This window comes from Cydia amplana, chromosome 5 (assembly GCF_948474715.1).
Source record: "Cydia amplana chromosome 5, ilCydAmpl1.1, whole genome shotgun sequence".
NCBI lineage: Eukaryota > Metazoa > Arthropoda > Insecta > Lepidoptera > Tortricidae > Cydia > Cydia amplana.
This window is the reverse complement of record NC_086073.1, coordinates 9,044,961-9,068,067: the sequence shown is the minus strand read 5'-3', so window position 1 is coordinate 9,068,067 and position 23,107 is coordinate 9,044,961. Positions and strand designations below refer to the sequence as shown.

At 36.4% G+C, this 23,107-nt stretch overlaps 3 protein-coding genes across 4 annotated transcripts in view; all 3 read left to right on the top strand.

Annotated features, from left to right (window-relative positions):
• Positions 1-291: 291 nt before the first annotated feature.
• Positions 292-23,107, top strand: part of LOC134647978 (probable 26S proteasome non-ATPase regulatory subunit 3) — a 174,495-nt gene continuing 151,679 nt past the window's right edge. Inside the window, exon 1 of one of the 2 annotated variants that reach the window (XR_010096870.1) lies at positions 292-1,967. Coding sequence is in view for 1 of the 2 variants with exons in the window: in XM_063502398.1 (XP_063358468.1) it covers positions 418-1,902 (1,485 nt within the window). In the remaining variant the exon portion in view is untranslated. Of the gene's footprint in view, positions 1,991-23,107 lie in introns of those variants that run through there. The other variant, XM_063502398.1, reaches the window with a different exon arrangement.
• LOC134648465 (dynein axonemal assembly factor 6) lies at positions 2,550-5,492 on the top strand. Its single transcript, XM_063502986.1, has 3 exons — positions 2,550-2,675; positions 2,889-3,094; positions 5,195-5,492. Exons 1-3 carry the CDS (start codon positions 2,582-2,584, stop codon positions 5,450-5,452), a joined length of 558 nt encoding a protein of 185 aa, XP_063359056.1. The 5' UTR covers positions 2,550-2,581; the 3' UTR covers positions 5,453-5,492.
• LOC134647996 (serotriflin-like) lies at positions 8,878-20,938 on the top strand. Its single transcript, XM_063502426.1, has 6 exons — positions 8,878-9,031; positions 12,932-13,023; positions 13,504-13,637; positions 14,638-14,783; positions 19,761-19,955; positions 20,628-20,938. The coding sequence occupies exons 1-6, from the start codon at positions 8,970-8,972 to the stop codon at positions 20,857-20,859; spliced, it is 861 nt and encodes a 286-aa protein (XP_063358496.1). The 5' UTR covers positions 8,878-8,969; the 3' UTR covers positions 20,860-20,938.

The window sequence follows — 23,107 nt, the reverse complement described above, 5'->3', positions numbered from 1 at the left end:
AAATTTGAAAAATGTAGGCGCGAAGGGATATTGTCCCATAGAAAATTTGAATTTCGCGCCTTTTTCTACTGTCAAGATTTGGTTGACCAGCTATAACAAACAATACACAGTTAAAATCAGTTGTGTATTTGTTGTTAAAAATATATTATTAATAAAAAAATATTTTATGTAGTTTTATGCGTATCATATTTTATTTTAAATAATTTTATTACGTTTTCAAAATATGTATAGGTTAAAGATTTTTTCTTATAGTAGCACTTAAAATGATGTGTTGCTAGCGTTGTAATTGGTTACTCGGCAAAATTTTGACGTTTGTGGTATGGTTTCGTTTAGTTTAGCAGAACTAAAAATTGTCTCGTCAGGCTTGATTTAACATAAATCATACAATCGCTCTTTTTAAAGTGCTAGAATATTAAAATGGCCCCTGCTGAAGATGTTGAAATGAAGAATGTGGAGAGTCCCGCAGCGGCAAGTGATGCAGAAACTGGAGAGTTGAAAAAGGACGCCGATGTTCTCACTGTTCAAGATTTACGTGAACATGCCAGACAAATTGATAAAGCGGTTACCTCCAAGGAACCAAGGTTTGCCATGCGAGTCCTTAGATCCCTTCCAAATACACGGAGGAAATTAAACGGTAACGTTCTTCGTGCTATTATTAACCAACTATATCCCTCAAGTTCGGACAAAGAAGCTCTGTTTGTTTTCGTTGAAGCCCCACAGCCTGGTGCTGTTGAAATTGAAACTCCACGATCAAGAAGCGCTCCGAAAACTCCAGTGCCGGAGGTGGATGTTTACATTCATCTGTTAGTTCTGCTGCGTTTGTTAGACACCAACAAACTTGAAGAAGCTACCGAGTGCTCGCAGCAGCTGATGACCAAAATCACAGTTCAGAATAGGAGGACACTGGATTTAATAGCTGCCAAGTGCTACTTTTATCACTCCAGGGTGTTTGAACTCACTAATAAGTTGGATTTGATCAGAGGACTGCTGCATGCGCGCCTGCGTACTTCAACTCTTCGTAGCGACTATGAAGGCCAAGCTGTTCTGATCAATTGTTTGCTCCGTAATTATTTACATTATTCTCTGTATGACCAGGCTGACAAATTGGTCAGTAAATCAGTGTACCCAGAAAATGCTAGTAACAATGAGTGGGCCCGATTCTTATTTTATTTGGGCAGAATTAAAGCAGCGCGCCTTGAATACAGTGATGCTCACAAGCACCTTGTTCAGGCACTAAGGAAGGCTCCGCAAACTGCAGCTATTGGTTTTCGTCAAACTGTACAGAAGCTGGCCATAGTGGTAGAACTGTTGCTGGGTGATATCCCTGAAAGAGCTATCTTCCGGCATGCAGCTCTTAGGCGTTCCTTGGCCCCATACTTCCAACTTACGCAGGCTGTAAGACTTGGTAACTTGCAAAGATTTGGAGAAGTACTGGAAAACTTTGGGCCCCAATTCCGTAATGATCATACGTTCACTCTGATTCTTCGTCTCAGACAGAATGTCATCAAGACTGCCATCCGTTCAATTGGCTTGTCATATTCAAGAATTTCTCCAAAAGACATTGCAAGGAAATTGGGCTTGGATTCGGCAGAAGATGCAGAGTTCATTGTGGCAAAAGCTATCCGAGATGGAGTTATAGAGGCTACCCTGGATCCTGAAAAGGGATACATGAGCAATAAGGAGAGCTCGGATCTTTACTGCACCAGAGAGCCCCAGTTGGCCTTCCACCAGCGTATATCATTCTGCCTGGACTTACATAACCAGAGTGTCAAGGCTATGAGGTATCCTCCAAAGTCCTACGGGAAGGAATTGGAAAGTGCTGAGGAGAGGCGTGAACGTGAGCAGCAGGACTTGGAGCTGGCCAAAGAGATGGCCGAAGAAGATGATGATGGCTTCCCTTGAACATAACATTTTAATATAGTAAACTCATACAATATTCATATAGCAGTTTCTGATTATGTAACAAAGTAATTCAATAAAGGTCTTTAATGGAATGATTTGTTTTATTTATGTTGAGTAGGTACTCAGGTTTTGTTTTATAAAATTTTTGGTAGCATTTGTTATAATTTGTTAGAAACTATCTACACAAATTGTATCATGCAAAATGTATTCTTTTCAATCACGTAATACAATTTGATTTAGTAGTTTAAGAAAAATGATCAGGCAATTGTCATTTTCGCTTTTTTATCCAGTTTCAATTTTCAGTCCTTGGCCAAGCCAAAATATTACATGTTCGGCACCTAGTCTCAAATCATTAAGAAAAATACCTCGGCTATGACAGCTATCACCCTTAAAGCTTTGCACCGTGGTACCGAACACCCTGTATACCTTCTGTATACTCATATCAATTGTAATCATATTGTAATGGTGTCAAAAGTGACATTTCTGGTTGAAGAAATGTCGCTAGTTTTTTGTCTAAAACTGCAAATACAAGACAAATAAAAAACAACAAATGTCTCTTTGGTAACCGTTTCCAAGCAACTTAATTTAATCAATATTTACAATTTACTAACGATATCAGTGTCACACGGTTCGGAAATTATTTATTTTAACGGTAGAAGGTCATAAGAGACGTGCTAAAATGGAGTTGACACCGGGAAATATGGAGAAGTTAGTGGACCTGTTAAGAGTTCCGGAACCCGACGTGATACAGGGCGAGGACTTGGTTTCTTCTGGTAAGAAACTTATACATAGGTACTTAAGCTTCAAGTTAGCTACCTACTCTCTTCTTTTTCCTACCTATATGATAAGATATGGTACTTAGGCAAGTGTTAGGTACCTATACTACAATCACTCCCTCTTTGACCTAGGTAGGTACCTACCTAAAATACTATACCTACTTTTAAATATTATACCTATATAAACTAGAGGTTTTTTTTTGTAACTAGGCTGCGAGATTACTTCAACGCGAGGAAAACTGCCTAATAACGAAAATGTAAAAAGCACCCCAAAGACCATAGAGGAGTTTGAGGAACAAGAAGCTAAGGAGGCGGAAGAGCTAAGCCACGTGGGCGCAGGCCTAGACGGCCGCAAGGCACCCGAGTACACTATGAATTATCGACAAGCTGTTAGCGCGGAGGACGTGTTTCTTCAGGTAAAGGGCTTATGATTATAGCCATACATCCATCCTGAAGGATCCGATGTCGGTATCGACGTCACGCCCGTGCAAGGATCGTCGTGTTCCGTTTCATGAAATATAAGAATATCGTTAACTATAATTTGACATGTAGGTACTTAGAAGTTAGATATGTAAAAAATACTTGGGCAATTTTTTACTTTTCAAATATTGTTAACGATGTTCTTATACATATGTATAAGAACATCGTTAACAACATACACCTATATGTTTCGTGAAACGGAAAACGATCCTTGCTCAGGCCCGACGTCGGTACCGACCGACATCGGATCCTTCCAGAAGGATGGACGTAATAAACCCTTATATGCTTAGGTATTTCTTAAACGGAAATGTGAAAATAGTCGTCGGATCTGCCGGCCTAGCCAAGCGGACAATCGCTATCGCTTCGACAACGAAACGCTTTGTGTCTCTCTATCACGCTTCCATATTAGTGCGACAGTGACAGTTGCGTTTCGATCGCTACGGAGCGTAAGCGATTTGCACTTTGGCTACGCGGCCGACTAAGTTTTAAGACAGGAGGCAGGAGGCAGGAGAGGCGGAGGCAGTGAAGTAAGTGGTTCGGAACTCTACGGACACGGTTGTAGAGCATATACCTACTAACATTATAAAAGTAGGTGCTAATTGGCAAACTGTCATTGTGAGGATATCCTCCTGCCGAGTGTAACTTAATTGAATCGAATCGTGATAAAAACCAGCTAGCCTATTATGGATAGCTTTATCCATCTTTATCCACGTGATAAAATAACTGTCACTGTTTAACACCGTGGGAAAGAAAGTGACGGACACCGTTTTATCACGCTGTCACGTAGACAAGAACGACCATCATATCCGTACAGGGTCGTAGGGTTAGGTACTTAGGTATAATATCAGTAATCGCGTAGAGCTCCCGAGGATGCACTGGAACGGGATCTACATTTGTCCAGCAGCTAACTTGTATGTATAATTATGTAGTACGTACTTATAAGAGTAATTAAAAGTATTAGAACTAGTCTAAAAATTCTAAAATAGTTATACCTAATACATTACACTGCCGCTTTGGATCAAACGAAGAACAATGATAGAGGACGGTCTTAAAAGCTATCCATTTTTTCGTTTGTTACTGAACGCGACACCCTATAGGTATATCTTGTAGGTATATCGTAATGAAATTCGTTAGCAACAAATCATCGTACGCAGTATTGCTCATAGATACCCATGCGGCGCGTGGGCACTTCTCTTGTATTGATGCCCTGTGTACGTGTAGTGTAGTACCTATTCAATACACGATACAATAATCCTCGCCATTGAAGGTACCTCCAATAAAAGTGATGATGACTGACAGGAATCATTATGCTGTGAATTTATTATACAAGAGGCAAAGTTCGTTTACTAGCGTTGATGAGGCATGTCACTTTAGACAGATACTAAATGAATGTCATGTGATAAAAATCTGGGAGCAATAAACTTTCTCGAACCACTTGTTGAACATTATTAAGGAAAAGCTCGGTTGAATACCCAGGTAATTATTGTCTTTGTCAAACAAATTGTCACAATATTGAAATGTGTTGTTAGACACTCATTAGGGTGTATTCGGGTTATACCGAAAATCACACAAAAATCTAGCATATTTAGTTTGTCAATTTCCAAACTATCCGACAATCTAAAGTATCTTTAAGTACCTAACCTATTCCTAATAATTTTGACAGAGGCAGGCGTGTCTCACTCCGCGATTTCGTCGCTTTGCTACAAGTAGCTAAAAGTACATCCGTTCGGCCCCAATTTTGGGGAAAGCCATAAGCCGCGCGTGGCGCTGTCGCCACCTAGCGGCCATATCTGTGCTGATCGTGTTTTGTCTTCTGTACTTAGTACTATTATTTATTCTGTGACAGAGGTGAATATGTTTTTCCTCAGTCACCCGTTGACCACGAACGCTGTAAAGGATTTAAAACTTCGGAACGTATTACTCGATATAAAATCTATCTAAATAGTTGTACCGATTTCATAATAGGTATACTTTTTACAGGCATAATTTTAAAATGATAGTAATCATCAATACCTACAGCTCAAACCTTTTTCCAGATCGGTCCAAAAACGCCAGGCTCGGCTAGTTGTGAGAACCTCATAGTCCGGATCAAAATGCCTGGCGATAAAAAGGAGAACATAGATTTGGCGGTAGACACCAGCAGCGTGGCTGTAAACTCCTCGCAGCACTGCCTTAAGCTGCCGCTGCCACACGACATCGACCCGGACCGGTCCAAAGCCTCCTGGGATTCCGCTGAGGAAACTTTGGTTTTGACGTTGATGCTGCAAAGGGAGTTTGATTTTGTTAATTTCTAAGTTATATTCGTTTTAAATATATTGAATTTGTACACTACAACTTTACATATTACACTACTACTACTTTCTACCATTAACAACTCATTGATTTATAATATATATGTATACTCAGGGTTTATTTCTAATAGCATGAAATAATACAACACTCCGAATTAAATCGCTAACGGTAAAATTCGACTTGGCGAAACGCGATCATGCGAAAAATAGCTTTAATAAAAGGTGCCTAATATAAGTACTTCTACAACAAAAATCAACATAATATGGTATCATCTTGGCTCGTCCCATTCGTTTTTCGTCAAGTTCTTAAATTAGTCCTATTCTGCTTTCGTCACTCATTTCTACATTGAAAGCCACTGACGATTGTGACGAAAGCAGAATAGGACTAATTTAAGAACTAGACGAAAAACGAATGGGACGACCCAAGATGATACCCATAATATAATAATTATTATCCTCTTCTATCTAAATGCTTTCGATGATAGGAAACAGTTGAAATCAAGGCATCATATTCAGACACTTAGGGCCATTTGCACCATCCCACTAACCCGGGGTTAACCGGTTAAACCTGGAGTTACCATGGTTACCACTGTTACCACAACAACAACAACAAACGTTTACGAGCGTGGAGCGTGTGCATTTAATGAGATTACGGCGTTATGCTTTAAATATTATGCTATTTATAAGTACGTTTCACCATGGTCATGGTTGTACTGTACCTACACCTAATTTTTTTGAAGTGAAAACTTCTTTAGCGGCGCAGTGCACTTTTTGAGGTGGGAAAAAAACGTTAAACTCGCGACAGGTCACGTGACTTGATCGAAAAACTGTTACAATGTCATTGAGTTTTCACTTCTGCCGGCACTCCCGGAGTGCAACCCGTTGTTTTTTTTATATAAATATGCCTTCATTACATTTCTCAAACGGTTGCTCTACCTAGGTACTCAATCTTATGGATAAGGGCGACTAAGATTGTGGTCAAGCAGGTCAAGTCAAAATATGCTGTGGCTTGGCTGTTTCGCTACCATCACAAATGGGCGTAAGGTGTTTTTTTTTTCACATAATACAATAGTTCTTGTAAAACTAAACGGCAAAGCCACATATTTGACTAAGGTGTAGAGTTTGTACTGAGGTTAGGCCTCGTAGAGTTAGGGCGTGTAGAGTTAGATACTTGGCCTACATGAGATCAGGCGGTCTAGTATGAGTTGCGTTCTCGCGCGCGAGTCCATACTTGAAGTCGCGCTTGATGTATGGAGTCGCGCGCGAGAACGTAACTCATGCTAGACCGTCTGATAACTTTATGACTAGGGTTTGCAATCCGGATCCGAAATGTATGCAATTATCCGGATCTGGATCCGGATCCGCGGATCTTCTCATACATTTCGGATCCGTCGTGCAAACCCTATAATTATGACAGTGCGAGCCATATGGTCAATAAATATATATGAAAAATAAATAAATTAGAATAGGCTATTGCGTTTTGGCGCCATGGTACCTATGTATTCAATACGTCCTTACACACAATTAGAATGAGTCTGTTATTGAAAATAATCACTGCTTTGTTAGGTGTCAAGGCGTAAATTTCTTGATGAGACGTGATTAGAATCTAGCGCCGCGCTTAATTGAACCAATGGCGTGAGAAAATATACCTATTTGATGTTGTTAACTTATTACCTAGGTACACATAAGTGTAATTTAAAGCTAGTTTATTGACACAGTAATTACGTTTGGTGGGAAGGTACTTAAGTTCTAATTTACCCATTTAAAGATTAAGACGGATTATGTATCTACCTAGTTGTAGATAGTTACTGTAGTAACGATAATATGTAAATTTATTTATGCGTATTTCAGTTCATAATTCTAAATACAGTCATATTCCACACATCATATTTCTACTTTAACTATACAGTGTGTGGCCTACAACACGGGCGAAAAATTAAAACGTAGATTGTACTCCTCAAACTAGACAATGTTTGTTCAGCGACTTTTAAAAATAACTTGTGGTTTGTATTTTAAAACACTTCAAAATTTATTCGAACACGCAATGTATTACGAAACTGATTATGCCTGTACGGTGACAAGACTGACGGGCAATGTCAATTAGACGGAATTTAAAGTACATTGAAAATATGATTTAGTTTGTTTGAAAAAGGGACAATTTGAAGACTACATAATTTCAAAAAGCTGTTGAACAAAAGTTTTATTGTTTGAGGAGTAGAATCTACGTTTTAATTATTCGCCCGTGTTGTAGGCCACACACTGTATAGCGTTTATGTACCTAGTACCTAGCACTGAATGTTATTTTACAGTACATATGGTGCTACTTTACCGCCCTAGTGCGGTAATTGGCACAATACAATACGTGCATATGGAAAATTTAAAGGGCCATATGTACTGTAAAACGTTGTACAATACATGTGCGAAAAGGTAATTCGCAACTAGTGTCGATTTGTATTGCCATTTGTTGAGAATTTCCTATTCTTCGCACTTGTATCTTAATATACTACCTATACTAACAATACAATATTCCAGCTCATTCTGTAAAACATTACAAATCAAATTCAAATGAACGTTATTTAAATATTTTTCATTCAAAATCATCACTTAACAAAATAATGAAAATTAAGAAAATGAAAATTCAATTGTATCAGCCGTCATAAAGAAACAACTCAAAATACATCGGATTACCTACTTTGCCACTCTTGAGGATAAAATGAAACTTTCTCATCAGTTTTTGAACTATAAAGAGAGCCTGGTGTGGTGACTGGTGAAAAATAATATTTAATGTCATATATTAGGTAGTTCCCGTTGACGATTCTGGCGGCGTTACGAGTATATGAGGGTTGGCACTCTGCTTACTTAGATATATTTAATTCGTGCTATTTATATTGCGTAAAAGAAAAACTTATTTTTCATTTAAGTAGGTATATTTAGCAAAATATATTACGTAGGTGTAACTAAGTAATTTTTAAGTGACGCAGAAAAGGGTATAATATATATTTATTTCAATATATTTTCTCTCTCTGCACCAATTGTAGGTATCTCTGTTTGGCCCTATGGTTGACTGGTAGAGAATGCCATTTGGCATTAAGTCCGCCATTTGCACATTGTTGTATATATTTTGTGCAATAAAGTTTATAAAATTAAATAAATAAAAGGGTCGTTTCATGAAGTATAATTTTATGAAAACGCATTTCTTTAGGCTTTAACCTAGACTTTTAGGAAAAGAGTTATTGTAAAAGGAGTTATTTAGGTACGAGTACATTTTCAGATAAAATAAATAATAAAATACATATGAAGAAGAAACCAAGAGCACACCCCTACAAGAAAATTCGTAAAAAACTAGGTATGCAATGGGTATGCATGGTGCTGATGTGGTGATTGTATAGCATAGGTATTATAATATGCCATGTCCAATCATTCGCAGCATACCTAGTCTGGTTTACTCCGACTCTGACGGCCGCGGGAGACGGACAATTGATTTTAATAACAGTCCGTGAAAACAAGATTTGTTTATTTTATGAATAACTGTATCAACATATTTAATGACAAGTTAAAAGTGCTTACGTTTCTACGGGACAAGTGAGTGCATGAACATGTTCTTGTTTTAAAGAGTGCATTTATACATTTTGTATTTTAGATCACTTTACTTACATATTTGGAAATATATTTATGTGGGGTAGGGCCTGTACTCGTAACAGGATCAGAACATTTACAATAGGTATCGTCGTGGCTCGTTAGAGTTTAAGATTGATGTAAGTTCTTCAGACGTTCAATTTTAGCGGCTAATTTGAGTTTTATAGTTTTTGTATTTTTTTAGTGTATTGACATTAAATGAAGTTAAGTTAATTTTGTATTAAGCAGAAACGTCTGCTAGTCTAGAGTCTAGAAATAAAGAAAAAGTGGAAACACTGACTCTCTCGGGCGAGACAGAGTTTTATCACTTTTCCTTTGTTTTTAATTAAAATCTCAATTTTTTAACTAATTCCGGGTGTGTAGCGAAAATACTTCGTAAAGGCAAACCGAGAACGTGTCGTGATTAGCGCTGAGTGGGTTAATGATTATATCATTTAATTAACGATTTGTGTGGAATACCTAGTATTTCCCTTTAAAATATTTAACTACGCCAACTACATGCTATAATATAATACATATTAGCTTTAAATAGTAATTTCTGTAGTACCTATCTAAACATTAGTAGTATAATGAGTAGATGTAATTCGAAAATACCTACCCGTTTAATTTAATGGACTCTGACGCAAGAAAGTGTAGGTATCTACTGCTTGGAAGGCCTAACAATTCTCACTGCTGGGAATGATTGTTATCATTAGTAATTGGCAAAGCTTGCAAACAATTTGACTATGTTTGCAAACAAAAGTACCTAACTCATAAATCTTATAATTAATTGCAGCATTTCTACCAGAGTGCCGGTTACATATCGCTTCTTATACCTACCTATTTTTATTCTGAAAATGTTAACAAGCCGGCAGTTTAAAAATAATGTAGAAGTGAATATTAAAAAGGCAGAATGGTTTGCAGCTTTCTTTAAAATATAATTTATTAACAATAGGGCGTTGGTATAAATTACCCGTATTTGCTCGATAAAATTACGAGAAATCCATGCGAAACGTCGAGATTAAAGGACACTCGACGAAAAGCGACATACTGCCGTATTCGAACTTCAAGATATTCACAAGAGACGACACGTACTAGATCCATTCTAGATACGTTATAGTTTAGATTTCAACTAGTTCTCTTTTCTTTTGCAGCGCAATTCGGGCAACCAATGTCACTTTTACGATAGATCGTGTTAGATATCTATAAGATGTGAATTAGATCTCTAAGTATATAATATCTTGTGGAAATCGTTCAAGAGTATCTGCAGAATCGCGGTGATGTCAAATTTGATAGGTTAGATCTTAAAGATATCGTTATCGTAACTTGGCGATGTCTAATAGATGTCTATTACAAAATCCGAATCGGGCCCCAAGGAAGGCCTTAAAGTTATACCTTGGAAAATTAATTTGAGATTAATAATAATTAGGTACTATATCGCTATTGACAAATCCGACCTAAATGCTTTGTGGCCAAGCTTTCATTTTCATTTCATCTGAGCTCAGTAGGCAGCCAAGCTAGTCTACGCATTTTATTTTATACATACTTAAGTACAACAACAGCGGCCGTAGATCTATCGCATTTTTATCATTTATCACCATGCCTGTCACGTTTTAACAAGTGTGCTAGTGCGAAAGTGACAGGCATCACTATGCCTGTCACTACAGGCGATAAAAATGGAACCATGCTGCCACCGCAGTTCTGACTCACCAGTTTATCGAACTGTCGTGCAATGCCGATGTCTACCTAACTATTTAAGAATGCACTTGGGTATGGCGTTATGTGATATTTGATATAGTAAACAGATAATATTTATTGAGCGTTAGCGAAGGTCTCCGTTTCAACTTGGACAAAAATGCTTTCGTATGTCCGGATGTTCTTCTCTGCAGCTCACATATTTCTCATCCGATTCTCGTATAAAATTGTGAGAAGGCTTGGTAGTTAGATAGAAGATTTCCCTTGATTCGTTTTTTTGGAAAATGTTCAAAATCGACATAAAAGTCTTAAGTGCCAGATAAGACCAAATAGATTAACATTTTGCGAAATGATGACTTTGCAATAGTCCTACGGATTTTTATATTAGTTAATTAATAATTGCGAGTTATTTTATTTTAACAAGATAATTAAGTATGATTAAGTTAGCATAATTTGACACAAGTTTACCATAAACAAAATATGTGCACGGCGCCACAGGCTAAAATAACGAAGAATACATAATATAGGTACCTGCAGGGTGTTTGGTACACCATTTTCCAAATTAAAATGGCTGATTCTCATGCCTAGAAAAACATGCTTTTTTTTTCATCTCTACGCCAATTTTTTGTAAATTTCAAATTATACGTGTGCAGAGAAAAAGCGATGTGGGCATTTTTTTTTCTAGGCATGACCATGAAGAAGATAGCAAATGACTCAACCTAATTGTCGTTTTAACCCTTAAATACATGATTTTTTCGTTTTGCCCGAAATTAATATATATATCACATAATTGTTTGCCGTTTCTAGGAAAAATAGTAAAAAAAAATATATCATCGATTTTCACTGGGAAATCAGTGTTAAAAGTTGCATAGTCTAAATCATATATTTGGAAATATATAGCTATTAGTAAGGGGTATAGGAAAAATCTTAACTGCCAACAGAAAGGTACACTATTTCTGATGTTCCTATGATAAAATTTGTAAATATAAAATAATTACAAACCCCGAAAAATCTGCCTAAAATCACATACTAAAAATCATCAACTTCCAGGTTTTTCCAAGTTTTCCGACATTTCGTCTATAAACAAATGTAACTTTTATAAATTAAAATACTGCGTAAATTTATGTAATAATTCGGAAAATTTATTAGTTTTACTATTGAAATAATATACAAGAACAAATAGAATTTGTTTAATAATGCATAACATTTGATGTTTATGTTGTGTGTATAAATGCATCACTATGCATTTAAGGGTTAATTTGGCAAACGATATACCAAACACCCTGTATATGTATTGGTCTAATCTAAAACTCATAAAGCAGCAATTTCATTTAGGTATTGTGATGTCAAATTGATTGTTCAATATACACAAGTCATCATGCCGTACAATAGGCTACATGACTAATTTTCATTTATGGTATCAATCGATCGGGTTTGTTTCTAGGATCAAATGTCTATATGGGACCCATTGCATTAAAGTAACACAAAAGTCAGAAATTGTAGTCAAAGGCCGACAGTCGCACTCCACTCGCGAAACGCCCTAAACAAAACGGTAAGGGAACGTGACGTCAAGGTCTCTGGGAGCCCATCTTGTAGTATGGACAAAACAAGAAAATTGCGTTTTTGTCGGTGAAATATTGCGTTTATGTATATAGTTGCTATACAATATTTTTTTTGGATGTAATGTAAGGAATCGAATGGTACCCTTACTTTTATCGTTTTTGGAAGTTAAAAAAAAACTTAACTTTGAAACTTTCAGGTCCTGTATTTTTGTAATTTTTCAATATTTTATTTTAATATCCACATTATTGTGATAAATTGCTCGTTTGCTATCTATTTTACTAGATTTTGTTATAAAATTCAACATGTGTCATCAACCCTATTCGACTTTAACGGAAGTAATTGCGGACAGACACTATCCGTGAGAATTACCTGCATCAATGATATATTGTTATTCAATTGATTGATTCCAATTTTTATATTATTTAATTTCATTCTAATCAATAAGTACTAGTTCATATTCTTATCGATGTGTGTGGTCCGTAAATAATAAATAGAACCTAGATACATAAGTATGATAATGTTAGTATGTACCTTCTGTTAATTTGCTACGTGTGTGTAAATATTATAAGATATACCTACAATTATTTCTTATGCTTATTATTGTTTCAGAATGGCCCTACCAGCATCGTTTTGGTGTTTTCTTCTAGTCCTTCTCAACACATTGGTTCTATTGCATAGTATACAGTCATGGGGCTACAGGCGTAAGTTTTTTTGAACAATCACTCTACACCTTATAAAACAAAGTCCCCCGCCGCGACTGTCTGTGTGTAGGTACTTATGTACCTATGTTCGCGAATCACGATAAACTCGAAAACTACTTTACGGTTTTCACCTATCAATCTGATTCTTGAGGAAGGTGTAACTTTAATGTATAATTCGTTAAGGTTTTGTGTAACCCGTGCGAAGCCAGGGCGTGTCGCTAGCGTTATTTATATGAGTGCAAAAAATTACCTACAATTGGCCAAAATATTATTATTCAGAAATATGTAGATACACTACTTATTTCTCGCGTATGAATGCCGCAATAAATGACGCTGTGCCTTTTCTGAAAACAATATAAATAATAATAAACCCTATCAAAAGTGATATATATGTAGGTATAAATAGGTATTACAACAAACAAAATAAATCGAATTTGAATTTGAGTTGAATTTGCATAACATGAACTGACGTTTTTTCAGCTCGTTTCCCATCTCACAAGATACCTGAAGATGCACTTAGTACTCGACGAGCGATAGTGCGGCGAAAAATAGTGCTGTACCATAATTTCTTTCGCACTAAAGTTCGCCCCACAGCTTCCAATATGGTATTAATGGTAAGAGCTAATTTTTGTGACTTTAATATAATTATGACTTTAGTACCCACAACACAAGCCTTCTTGAGCTTACCGTGGGACTAACAGTCAATTTGTGTAAGAATGTCCCTATAATGTTTATTTATTTAATGCGACTTTGGGCCCGATTCGGATTTTGAAATAGACATCTATTAGATATCTTTTAGACATCACCAAGATACGATAACGATATCGTTCGTAAACATATGTTTAAGATCTAACCTGTCAAATTTGACATTTCCGCGATTCTGGAGATACTCTTGAACGATTTCCACAAGACATGACTTAGAGATCCAATTCACATCTAATAGATATCTAACTCTATCTAAAGTAAAAGTGACATTGGTTGCCCGAATTGCGCTGCAAAAGAGAACTAGTTGCTATGTAAACTATAACGTATCTAGAATGAATCTAGTACGTGTCGTCTCTTGTGAATATCTCGAAGTTCGAATACGGCAGTTTGTATTTGTATTGCATGTGCTGCAGTACATAATCAATTTTTGTGTGTACAATAAACATTTAGTCCTGTATGTATCTAAACATATCCTTACACAGGTTTCAAATGCAGACAGAAAAAAGCTTACCGAATCCTTGATAAGAGTTGATCAGAGGTGACAGGCAAAAAGTAGCAAAAATTATGGCCCAAAATTGTATCCAAAATGAAACTTACAAGTTAATTATTGACTGTGAATTGAGTATCGTATCAAACATACCTACTACAAATGTATGGCTTTCCTTGTCTTTGTCATTGGTGCCCCAAGTTTATTTTCCCAACAACCTCATTAAGGCCGTGATCAAGTTGTGCGTGCGATCAAGACATACGAGATAGCATTGATATAAAAGTTGGAACAATTTTCCTCTTAGCCCTAGCATAAAACGAGATCATATTATGGAATTATTTCCTTCTCTTCACCTTATCGCTTTTATAGAATTACGCACTTCGCCCGTTTAATTTTTACTTAATTTTTGCTTCGTGTTTCAGTCATGGCATGCAGAAGCGGCACGGCAGGCGCAAGAGTACGCGGACCGCTGCATTTTTCTCAAGCACAACCCTATTGAAGAGAAGATTGTGACGCATCTGGGCGCTTGTGGTCAGAACATTTTCGCCGCAGCGCAGAAGACACCCTGGTATGCACCTTTTCACATAGTTACACATTACGCTTTCCTTCCGATCCACAAATAATGAAACTCTTTCATATAAATACCTATCTTCATATAGTTCTTATCTACCTAATTATAAAGAACAAGTCTTGCATCCAGAGCCTGTAAGTACCTACGTGCAAATAACGCCCTACGATTGTAGCCGATAACGTGTTTTCCGCTTTGTAGTGAAAAGCGCCCACCTAGCGGGTCTCTGGCAGTAAAAGTGTGAAAGCGAGGTTTATTTAGTCCTCTATCTACTTTAGTCGTATCATCTTGTCTATTAGGTAAATTCAAAATTTAGTTTAATTATATATTTTTCACCTCAGCAGCTCGAACAAGGGTACTTTGCAAGGTACTTAAAAACAGTGAGCAAAATCGCATTTTGCTCACTGAGTGAGACAAAATGACATTCAAGTGACCTTAATATTCAAATGTCACTTTAACATGCGGGGTCTAATACAAGTTCGAAATACTTGGATTCTATTATTTCTGTCCCTTTCACGTCGTTAGCAAAAAGAAAGAGACAAAAAAGTTCAAACGACATTCAACGTTATATTAACGGTTTATAATAGACCCCCAAAAAACGTCAGAACGTATCGTTCCAAAACACGTACGAGTATGAATTCTTAATAATTAATTAATGAAAATAAAGTTTAAGATTTGATAAAAAGTAATAAAACACTATATTTTACGTATTTTTTTGTACGATTAAAATAATGAACTTAAAAAATACACAGAATATCACGTAAAATAAATAATTATAACTTTTAAGAATCTCTACTATAGTTTACAAATAGTAAGTATCCGCAATTCGGACCGTATCTTACAATGTTTTTTTTACAAAAAAGTTGTCGATTGAACTTCATTGAAGTGTCAATCAATTGATGGTCGTTGTTTTCATATACCTATTTACCTACTTTACTGAAATTTATTAAGTTTTGTTGTTGTGTTTGATTGCGGTAAATAAACTTAATTGTTAGTATATCTTAAGAGAACATGAGTAAATAGGTAAGTGATGAAGAAGGATTACATTTTTCAGGCGGTCTAATATGTTCTCACTGCAGAGGTGAAAAGTTCTGTGAACTACACGAGATCAAAGTTATTTACGTCTCGTGCGCTTTTGAGTCCCTTACTATGCTCAAGATTCTAAATTAGATCTACTATATAAGAATCTTTCGCTTGCACGGGACTCAAAATAAGCACTCGAAGAAATATCAAACTTTGATCTCTTGTTGTACAAAATAACTATTTTTCATTTTAGCTCTTCGTCGTGCATTTAGGTACTTTGACCCCGTTATAACGACGCGAGTCCGTGTTGACAATTAGGTAATATAATGAATAATGAGCTTATACGCAGTTCAAGGCTTTTGTTCAAATAAACGTGTCAGCATTTGAATAGTCCTTTGATAAAATATATGTTTATGTACCTATCTTTTTTTCATGTTTCGTTTCGTTTCCTCGTCCCGCGGAGCACTCCGCCTCAATGTCACGATTTTGTGAGCATTTACTATGTGGATAATAGTAATTTCGTGTATACTTAATTATAGATTTCACAGTTCCATTACAAACGCTAATTAAAGTCTCATCTGTCTTTTTCAATGTCTTAGGGGTCCGCTATTAGATAATGAGTAGTCGAGCTTTTTTAGGGTTCCGTACCCAAAGGGTAAAAACGGGAGCCTATTACTAAGACTCCGCTGTCCGTCCGTCCGTCCGTCCGTCCGTCTGTCACCAGGCTGTATCTCACGAACCGTGATAGCTAGACAGTTGAAATTTTCACAGATGATGTATTTCTGTTGCCGCTATAACAACAAATACTAAAAACAGAATAAAATAAAGATTTAAATGGGGCTCCCATACAACAAACGTGATTTTTGACCGAAGTTAAGCAACGTCGGGCGGGGTCAGTACTTGGATGGGTGACCGTTTTTTTGCTTGTTTTTTTTTTGCTGTTTTGCTTTATTTTTTGTTGATGGTGCGGAACCCTCCGTGCGCGAGTCCGACTCGCACTTGGCCGGTTTTTTTTTGTTTTGTGTAGAGGCGTGAGTATTTTAAAAACTGCATAGGCAGCCTACTTTAATGCTAATGAGTTAATTCACATGTTTACTATACTTATACATATACTTCAGTGTTTTCACAGCATTTATTTCGACCAAAAAATATTCCTTCTGTTTCTTAAAGATAAAAATACTTAGTTATGCCGATTTTTTCTAAACTTACCTATATACATTTTATGTGAGTGCGTGTAGGCATATGGGTATTCCAAGATTAGCATCAAAACAATATCATACTTAATATACATTACATTACACACTTACATCTGCCGTCAAACGATGGTCCCGATGACATTTCTTTTTTATATGGAGTAGATGCCACGTAAAAAAATGTTTGGAGATATTTTTAGATGTTTAGCTCATTAATATATTTAGAGGTTTTTTTTATATTTAGTTGTAGTTTAGTTTTCCCGGACTAATCCCAAAACTAGCCTAGTTTACCCTCTGGGTTGGAAGGTCAGATGGCAGTCGCTTTCTTAAAACTAGCGCCCACGCTAATTACTGGGATTAGTTGCCGAACGGACCCCAGGCTCCCATGAGCCGTGGCAAAATGCCGGGACAACGCGAGGAAGATGATGATGAGTTGTAGTTTAGTTTTAGTCCCTTAGGTTTTAAGGTATTAATTTCACCTTCCTTCCCTTTTATGTACAAATGTGTTTTATGTATTTCTGATTAATAAAGAGATGTTAAAAAAAACATTTCTCATGCTCTGAAAGAGGGTCATTGTTGTTCTAAAAGGTGTGCAGAAAGTGATACGTTTCTGCACTAGAGCATTTAACTTTCCATGTCCCTACGATATTTTCATTTTTTTAAGATAAACAATTGAAATTTGGTTTTAAATGGATTTGGTATACAATTTTCATTCTGATTTTTAACTCCCCATTCCATAAATAGGTAACGATTCTTTTCCCTAAATTGTTAATTGACAGTATAAAAAACAGTATAAAAAATAATGCTCAGTCATTTTAAATATTCATGCATTTTACTTTCCTCGTATTCGAAATGAAAAGTAGAGTGTTTAACTCGGGTGAAAGGCATCATTTCAGCCTCGGACTATTGGCGCTCTCCCCTCGGCAGAAATGAGACCTTTCACCCCTTGGTTAAAAATCTACTATGGAATGTAACATTTAAGTAATAAAAATACGGTAAAACTTATGCTTCCAATCATTTTGATACGGAACCAAAACTAAGAATATAACAACGAATATTAAATTTTAGGTATAATTTATGTAATGCCAATGTTTAAATTTGAATGCAAAAACTATAAACATAACCTATTATTCAATTACTAATTAAACCTACATCACCTTCCGATTTTGCAAAGGTGATTTTTAGGGTTCCGTAGCCAAATGGCAAAAAACGGAACCCTTATAGATTCGTCATGTCTGTCTGTCTGTCCGTCCGTATGTCACAGCCACTTTTCTCCGAAACTATAAGAACTATACTGTTGAAACTTGGTAAGTAGATGTATTCTGTGAACCGCATTAAGATTTTCACACAAAAATAGAAAAAAACAATAAATTTTTGGGGTTCCCCATACTTCGAACTGAAACTCAAAATTTTTTTTTTCATCAAACCCATACGTGTGGGGTATCTATGGATAGGTCTTCAAAAATGATATTGAGGTTTCTAATATCATTTTTTTCTAAACTGAATAGTTTGCGCGAGAGACACTTCCAAAGTGGTAAAATGTGTGTCCCCCCCCCCCCCCCGTAACTTCTAAAATAAGAGAATGATAAAACTAAAAAAAATATATGATGTATATTACCATGTAAACTTCCACCGAAAATTGGTTTGAACGAGATCTAGTAAGTAGTTTTTTTTATACGTCATAAATCGCCTAAATACGGAACCCTTCATGGGCGAGTCCGACTCGCACTTGGCCGCTTTTTTTATATATGATCGCTATAATTGACAATATACTTCCGTTGAGTGAGCACTTTTTGTTCTGCATACCGATTATGTTGAGCCAGAAATATGCCAGTTTGGTTTGTAAACATACTTACCTTTACCTATTTATCTCACAGGTGTAGGATTATTGCCCTACGAGTAAAATACTGACGCAGGTTGAAATAACTACTGATTAAAAATTCGTAGCTTAGATAAAGTGTCATTCAATAGAACTTGCTAACTATGTAAACAAACCGCCATACTAAAATTTACACTGAATGTCAAATTACTAGTAACTTTTGTTTACATAGTTAGTAAGTTCTATTGGATGACACTTTAGGTACTATATTTGTGTGTTTGTGCATTATTTTTAAGTGATTGAACATTCCATTGTTGGAATAACATATGGTAATATTATTATGTAAAAAAAAATACAACCTTGATTTTCATTGTATATTTCTCAATGTAAAAACAGAAGCCTCCGATTATTAGTGCTCCTCCCACTTTTACGTTTCCTAAAACTAGGCCAGGATTCAAATTCTGATTTACTATTTTGTTGCGGTTTTGATACGGCCTTGATGATTATTTACAGCGATTGATGCTAGCGAAATTAAGTGAAAGAGACCTTGAGGCCTACACACAGAATATTTATTTTTCTTTTTGAGTCGTGCGTGCGCCATGTACACTAATCATCAAGGCGATTATGACGGTCGTATTAACAAGACAAACAACAACAAGACATAACAAGATCAAAACCATTACAAATTGTTAAATCGGAATTGCCCTCCAGAAAAAAAAATATATTCTAGATACTTACATATTATTGTAGGTAAAATTCAACGTTTTTTTTGTTAAACATTAAACCACTGGACTCTGGTTTAAATATGCAAAGAAGATTGACAACCCATACTAACGATCTTTATTTTATATAGCTGAGATTAATTCAGGAGAACTTGCAAATTAAATTCAATCTTAGACAATATTTTTAATTTCACTAATAGATTATAATAATTATTTTTAGGTTTTTTGCAATCAAAGACTGGTTTTTGGAGTACCAGAACTTCACGTACGGCGCGCCTGTCAAAAACCTGCGTGCAGTAGGCCACTACACGCAGATGGTTTGGGCCACCACTCACAAACTCGGTTGCGGGGTCGCGCGCTGCATCGGAGGGCCGTGGGGACAGTTCTATAACTACGTGTGCCATTATTGTCCTGGGTAAATATGTGTTCCTTAGGTCCTCAGCACACGGCGTCGTAACGTAAGAGATGCGTAAGCGTATCGTAATACGCGCGTAAAGTAGAACGAGACCGCTACGAGCACGAACAACTTCAAAGAAGTCCGCACACGAGGCGTCATCGTAGCGTAGCGTATGAGATTTCTGTCACCATTACGACAGTCGTAAGCGCTACGCGTAAAGAACTTTTAATTCAAACAGAAAATTACACTTATGCGACGCTTGGTGTCCAGAACTCTACGCGTCTCGTACTCGTAATGTTTTTACAATAGGTACGCTTACGCGTCTCTTACGCTTACGTTCCGTATGCTGAGGGCCTTACTCGTTTCATTAGTTCTTGAAGAACTACAACTTCGTAGTCGGATTTATCTGCAACTGACGGCACACCCAGCCGCAAAATTGCATGGACACTTTATGAATGAATTCCATGCAATTTTGCAGCATCGATTTTCCAACCAAATTACACTCGTCCACTATGATATATTTTTTTGTATAGGTTACACAATTATGCTTTATCAACCGAATTTGAGATCTTACTTTTGCAGTCCATGGGTAAATTAATAATATCAGGACCGATGGAAGTCCTTTTTTTTAATACTGAGATATAATTTCCGTGGTACGTATACATGACATTGATTTGTTCGTTTTTGCAGCGGCAATATCGACGGTATAGTACAATACCCATACCGCATAGGCCCTCCCTGCGGAGACTGCCCCGACCACTGCGTATCTGGCCTGTGCACTAACATGTGTATGGAAAAAGATCATTACTCCAACTGCGATGAACTGGCCGGCATGAACATCCCAGACTTGTGCACACAGGGCGTGTGCAATGCTACCTGCGCTTGCCAAGGGAAGATACATAAAAACTACCCGTTTGTCTAGAAATACGTATGGATGTAGTACAAAGAAGATTTAATTAGGTACATTACATTTTGGTCAGTTGATAAGTTATAGAAGCTGCAGCATTCAGATCAGTTCTCTCATAAGACATTCACTGCGAAATGCGGTCGAAAGACATAATGCAAAGTATGCTTAATTACGAGGTGGTAAGACTGGTAAGTAGAGGTACAGGCAGTCACTTGCTATTAAGGACGATTTGACTCGTCTAATTTATTGACAACAACTGTCATCTGTAATCCAAATTAATGATTGACATGCTTCATAAATCATAATCTACCTAGTATTAAGATACTAGGTAGATTATGCAAGGTGGTAGGCAACCTCACAATTTTTTATGTGAATTAATGCTGTTTTTCTTAACTCTCTTAATACATTGATTAAAAAAAACATTACATTCAACCTAATTGAATTGCGTGACGAAAGTAGCCATAAACATTTTACGTGTGTGACTGATTTTCATTATACACAATGGTACACATTAAATAGTTGAGGAACGAACGTCACTAATACGTTTTTTCCATTTTATCAACTTTAACGTAATGTTTATAAATGTGTAGAAATAGCTAATAATAGAAATAGCCTAGGAATAGTTTTATCTAGAAACAATAAGTTTAAAGAAATAAATAATTGTAAATCATACGCCACATATTAATATCTTATCATCACGTTGGCTTGCCCTTATATAAATTCTGTATTTTACCTTTTCATAGTCCAAGTTATTTCTTAAAATATTACCCATACAGTAAGATCAATATACGTCCTAACCTGTCTGCTGGAAATTCCGTCCAAGAGTGCTATTTTCTGACAACAGTATAGGTACCATTGTTATCTTTATCGAAAAAACAGCGATTGCCTTTAGTTTTTAGCAGTCATAAGCAGATGGTACTAGAAAGAAAATTTAAAAACGCTCGTGTACGGAATTTTCTGCAGATAAATTTGGCCGTATTGACTATAGACATAAAATAACGATACCTATAACGAAGTTTAAATAAAACGTTCAGCTAAGTGCGTAGTAAACAAGAATGGATCAGGGAATACCAACACTACGTCGGACGTAGTGGGTTCGGGGTACGGTTCACCACACGCTGGTTGGCAGGTGAGTCAGCAGGTGGGGTGCGCGCTGGGGCGGAACGTCTCGAAACGGCGCGCGGCGTACGCGCATGTTCCTTACGTTATTAAGGTTGGTTCACACTTATGGTAAATACAAGCCACTATATATTTTAAGGTTCTGGCGCAATTTAGGCGCGATGTTAAAAGTACATCAGAGGTATCTTTAAGGCACGCACAATATGATTTTACATAAAAATCTGAATATTTGTGGTTACTATATACCTAAATTTAGAATGCTATGAATATTGGCTACAGTTAATGGCTAAGGAACAATAGAGATTTAAAAAAATCTTGTTTCAATTCATCAATACTTCGTTAGCATATTCAGCACAGACTGGTAGTATAATGTTATAGTGTAGTACAAAATATTGACGTTTCAAACGTACGGTTGATTACAGACAGGCGGTTCGAAAAGTTTGTCCCTAAATATTTTATATACATAGGTAGGTACTTGGTTGATAACAGCCTCGGCCTTTTCCGCCTTTTATTGTTTGGCTTAGAATTAGACTACTAAAATACTTATTAGATTTTTTATATGATATATAAAAGGTCAACTGACTGTGAGATCAACAATGGTTCGATCCTTATGCATGTACATACTTAGGTAAGGATGTAATATTTGTATAAATGCGTTACTAATGTTTAACTACTGGTTGTCATCTTTCAAAGAGATACGAAAGTGTGGCGTAAACAATTAACTTAACATAGCAATTAAATATAGCAACAAACTATTAGTTTACCCATCGTAACTAGAGCAGTGGTGTAACAGAAGACAACTGTTATATTTATTTAGACAAACGTTCAAGAAACTTATAGCACAGTGTATAGCACCTACGAGGGGTGTTCAAAATATTCTCGGTATGAGAATGAAAACAAACAAGTACGAAAAGTTTGATATTTTTATTTTTCAATATACTCCCCCCCTATGTTCATACACTTAAAAGATCGATCAATTATTTTTTTTAATCCTGCATAAAAATATTTTTTATCTTTGGTGTAAAAATGCTCCTCCACTGCCGCCTTCAATGCTTTATCATCGGAAAATTTATTTCCACGCAGATCCTTTTTAAGATTGGGGAACAAAAAGAAGTCGCTGGGGGCTAAGTCCGGACTATACGGT